Source organism: Nicotiana tomentosiformis, chromosome 12, assembly GCF_000390325.3.
Source record: "Nicotiana tomentosiformis chromosome 12, ASM39032v3, whole genome shotgun sequence".
NCBI classification, from domain to species: Eukaryota; Viridiplantae; Streptophyta; class Magnoliopsida; order Solanales; family Solanaceae; genus Nicotiana; species Nicotiana tomentosiformis.
Window position 1 is genome coordinate 75,420,320 of NC_090823.1, and position 5,312 is coordinate 75,425,631.

The 5,312-nt window shown below is 40.5% G+C and overlaps 1 protein-coding gene across 1 annotated transcript; it reads left to right on the plus strand.

Moving 5' to 3' along the window:
- Nucleotides 1-1,296: 1,296 nt before the first annotated feature.
- LOC138902885 (uncharacterized) lies at nucleotides 1,297-1,905 on the plus strand. The gene has a single exon (XM_070190786.1). It carries the CDS (start codon nucleotides 1,297-1,299, stop codon nucleotides 1,903-1,905), a length of 609 nt encoding a protein of 202 aa, XP_070046887.1.
- The last annotated feature ends 3,407 nt before the right edge of the window (nucleotides 1,906-5,312 follow it).

The window sequence follows — 5,312 nt, forward strand, 5'->3', positions numbered from 1 at the left end:
CCTGGTAAAATAAAAGCTCAGAAAGTTCAAGCCAGACATGGGTTTGAAGATAAAAGAGGAGGGTACCAAGCAAATCAAAGCCAAAGTCCTTCGAGTGGTCGAGTATCTGACCTGGTTAGCCAATATTGTGCCGGTACTGAAGAAAGACGGGAGAGTCAGGGTGTGAATTAACTATTGAGATATGAATAGAGCGAGTCCAAAATATGATTTCCCGCTGCCCAACATACATATATTGATCGATAACTGTGCCAAGCATGAACTCCAATCATTTGTTGATTGCTTCGCAGGGTACCACCAGATTTTGATAGACAAAGAGGATGCAGAAAAGATAGTCTTTATTATGCTATGGGGAATATATTGCTACAAGATGATGTGAAGGGCTCGGATCACATAATAGACCTAAGAAAGTTTTTCGCTGAATACAAAATACAATTTGAAGTTGAATCATAAAAAATGTGCTTTTGGAGTCCCTGCCGGGAAGTTGCTAGGTTTCATCGTCAGTCGCCGCCACATTGATTGAGACCCATCAAATATCAAAGTCATCTAGGATCTGCCACCACCAAAGAGCAAAAGGACGTAATGAGTTTCTTGGGTCGTCTTAACTATATTAGTAGTTTCATAGCACAGTTAACATTAATATGTGAACCAATCTTCAAGATGGTGAAAAAGGATGTTGCAACGAGTTGGACCGAGGAGTGTCAAAGGGCTTTTGATAAAATCAAAGAGTACCTGTCCAAACCTCCTGTGTTGGTCCCACCAGAGCCCGAGAGACCTTTACTTCTGTATCAATCCGTGTTGGATAGAGTGTTTGGATGCGTCTTAGGTCAACATGATGAGACCGGAAGTAAGGAGCAAGCAAGGTTGTAGCTGGTTACAAATAGGTCGGGACGAGCAGGCAGGGTACGATAAAGCCCGCGGGGTGACATATGGTTGCACTGGTTACACATTGTGGAGTACTCTCTGACAGATTTGCTCTGTTATTGCCTTCTATTCTTGAGGGAGTGATCGGGATATATTTTATCTAAGTAAGAAGTTCACACCTTACGAAGCTCGATATTCACTATTGGAATGTACATGTTGCGCTCTAACATAGATAGCTCAAAGGTTGAGGCATTATTTATGTGCATATACCACATACCTCATATCAAGAATGGATCCTGTAAAGTACATTTTCCAGAAGCCTATGCCTACGGGTAAGCTAGCAAAGTGGAAGATATTACTAAGCGAGTTCGACATCGTCTATGTGAATCAGAAGGCAGTCAACGGGCAAGCATTGGCCGATCACCTGGCATAGAAATGTATTTTCACGACGAAGAAGTGTCTTTCATAGGAGAAGAAATCGCCGAAGCATATGATGGTTGGAGAATGTTCTTCGATGGAACCGCAAACTTCAAGGGAGTAGGCATTGGAGTTGTCCTAGTATTAGAGACCGATCAATATTTTTCGATATCCGCCAAACTCAAGTTCCCAAGCACCAACAATATGGAAGAATACGAGGCTTGCATTCTGAAACACAAATTGGCTATCGACATGAACATCCAGGAATTACTGGTAATCGGAGATTCGGACTTGCTAATACATCAGGTGCTCATAGAATGGGCCACCAAGAATACCAAGATATTGCCATACTTACATTGTGTACAAGATTTGATCAAAAGGTTCTCAAAGATAGAGTTCAAGCATATTACTAGAATCCAGAACGAGTTTGCGGATGCACTAGCCACACCATCTTTCGTGATACAACATCCAAATAAGAACTATATTGATCCCATCCTAATAGAAATACATAAGCAGTATGCTTATTGCACTCACGTCGAAGAAGAGTTCGATGGGAATCCATGGTTTCACGATATCAGGGAGTATTTGGAGAAAGGAGAATACCCAAAAAATGCTACACACACTTAGAAGCGCATGCCTTGGAGGTTAGCTAACCATTTCTTTTATAGCGGAGGAATTATGTACAGAAGAACTCTCGACTTGGGGTTGCTAAGATGCTTTAATTCCAAGGAAGCATCAAGGTTGCTCGAGGAGATACATGTTGGAACGTGCTGACCTCACATGAATGGGTTCGTTCTAGCCAAGAAGATATTAAGGGCAGGATATTTTTGGATGACCATGGAAACCGACTGCATCAAGTATGTACATAAGTGTCACAAGTGTTGGGTGCATGCTGATATGATACGAGTACCACCTAATGAACTCAATGTAACAAGTTCGCCCTGGCCTTTCTCTGCCTGGGGCATGGATGTCATTGGACCGATCGAGTCCGATGTCTCCAACGGGTACAGATGTATCTTGGTGGCCATTTATTACTTCACAAAATGGGTCGAGGTTGTGTCCTACAAAGCTGTGACAAAGAAGGTCGTAGCAGATTTTATCCGGGACCGTATTGTCTGCCAGTTCGGGGTGCCTAAATCAATCATTATCGACAATATCGCCAATCGTAACAGTGATCTGATGAAAGCCATGTGTGAAACATTCAAGATCAAACACCGGAACTCTACAACATATAGGCCATAAATGAACGGAGCCGTAGAAGCTACCAACAAGAACATTAAGAAGATACTAAGGAAGATGGTAGACGATTACAAGTAGTGGCACGAAAAGCTGTTGTTTGCTCTGCTCGAGTACCGCACCACAATCCGAACCTCAACTGGGGAAACTCCTTATTTGCTGGTCTACGGTACTGAAGCCTTTATACCCGCCGAGGTAGAAATTCCTTCTTTGAGAATCATACAGGAGGTCGAGCTTAGCGATGCAGAATAACCACAGAGTCTGTATGAATAATTGAATCTCATCGACGGTAAAAGGATGAACGCAGTGTGCCATGGTCAACTCTACCAGAACAGAATGGCCAGGGCTTTTAACAAGAAGGTTAGACCGAGGCAATTCATACCGGGGCAATTGGTGCTTAAGCGGATTTTTTCACATCAGGATGAGGCAAACGAGAAATTCTCACCTGGACTTACATGGTTCATCGAGTGTTGATTGGAGGAGCACTCATACTAGCAGATATTGATGGAGAGATATGGATAAAACCTATCAATTTGGACGTCATCAAGAGATATTATGTTTGAGAATTGTATTTTAACTTTCTTTGATGTAACATAAACTATGCTTGACCTGATTCCCGTTTAAGAGGGGATATGTAGGCAGCCTTGTAGGTTCGGTCACATTATAATAAAATCTTCATTCCCCTCCATGGTCGGAAACGAGGGCAAGATTTTGAGTTTCATCAATCTCATTAAGTCAAGGATCGCCGAAAGAGTAACACTGGAAGTATATGTCAAAACTGGGGTGAAATTTTGAGGGAATCCTCAAAATTCCAAGATAAGGATGTCGCAATGTCTCAAAGCATGTCATGGCCTAAGATTCGACTAAATTATTTATTTTAGGCAAAATACATAGGTAGCCCCCTGAACTATACACCAAATCCCCGTTACACACTTTCTGAGAACGAAAATTATATTACACACCCAAACTTTTCAAAGTGTAACTAACATACACTACTTTTTTCTTACTCTGTTTTTCAGAATATATGTAATGTCAAGAACCAATAAGGTCATGACACGTGTTAATAAGTTTTTTTTAAAAAAATACCTAAATTTATAATTATACTCTTAGCATCTCCTTTATCTCTTTCTCTTTTGCAAATCACCAAAACAATGGTTGTCACCAAACATTAACAGGCATCCTACCCTTAATTTTCATCTTCTTCACTATATCAATAACTCTATTGTAACATATTCAACTGCTTTCATTTTCTTCCATAACCACCAAGCTTCATTAACTCTGCCATAACACCACCATGGCTTCCACTTCTACAATCACCATAACACCACTTCTACAATCACAATAAGCCAATAATCCTTTTTAACAGTAAAAAGTATACAAAATCATTAAGAATTACAAGAAGATTGAAACATCAAGAGAACCCAGAAGTTGAAAATGACTAAAGAATGTTGTTCTGAGAAACCTTCTTGAACAAATTAAGGTTTTTCCATTTGGGTTATGGAAAAATATACTGGTAATTTGGGGGCAATTTGGATTCCCAAATAAAATCCGCAGAAGAAGCATCCCAGAGAGCTCAATTAAGATCCGATATATTTTCAAACTTAGGCATCAATGGAGAATGGTTTAACCCATTAACAGGATTGAAGTCAACTGAAGTGGCTCTAAGTGTTTAGGACCAGCCATGGCAGATTTGTGATTTTTTTAAACAAGGAAGAAGATGACCCAATTTATTTATTTTTAAAAACTAAAAAAAAATTAACATATAACCTCTCCGGTTCACGCGCTTCACTTGTTGGAAAATACACGCACTAGCCACGTGGTCAAAATGGTGTGTATTAGACACACTCCGAAAGGTTAAGTGTGTAAAATAATATTCGCCTGCAAAAAGTGTGTAATAGGGATTTGGTCCATAGTTTAGGGGGTAACTTATGTATTTTTCCTTTATTTTATGCATTATCTCTTAAACAACTTCATCTCTTACAAGTAATTTATCGCAAATGCATATTCTTAAAGAATCCATTTTTGTAACAGCCAAATGCTACCCAGGGTGACTCAAGCACAAAGCGTTAAGACATAAGCAAGGACGAGATAAGGAATCGAAAGCACGAACCAACCTTCCCCCGACTTACAATTTTTCTTTGGATGCAGGCATAGCAGATACAACATTACCAAATGTATCAACAAGGAATGTACAACAAAGATAGCTATCTTCACATAGATGGATGTTGTCAAGCCTAAATGAGTCAAGCTAAGAATTACTTTCCTTTCTCGCATTTACTTAAGGCTTAGCACTGCCTTCTCTACATAGGGATAAGCACTGCCCTCATTACCTTGCATGAGGCTAAGCAATGCCTTCATCATTGTATAAGGATAATCATTTCCTTTCTCTACATAGGGCTAAGCACTGCCCTCATAACATTGCATGAGGCTAAGCACTGCCTCCATCATTGTATAAGGCTAAGCACTGCCTTTCTCTGCACAGGGCTAAGCACTGCCCTCATTACATTGCATGAGGCTAAGCACTGCCTCCATCATTGCATGAGACTAAGCACTGCCTCCATAACTACATTGGGCTAAGCACTGCCCTCATTATATCACATGAGGCTAAGCACTGCCTCCATCATTGCATAAGGCTAAGCATTGCCTTCATTCGCATAGGGTTAAGCACTTCCCTCATTATCTGTATAGGTCTAAGCACTTCCCTCATTACTTGCATGAGGCTAAGCATTGCCTCCATCATTGCATAAGGCTAAATGCTGCATTTCTCTACATAGGGCTAAGCACTACCCTCATCACAT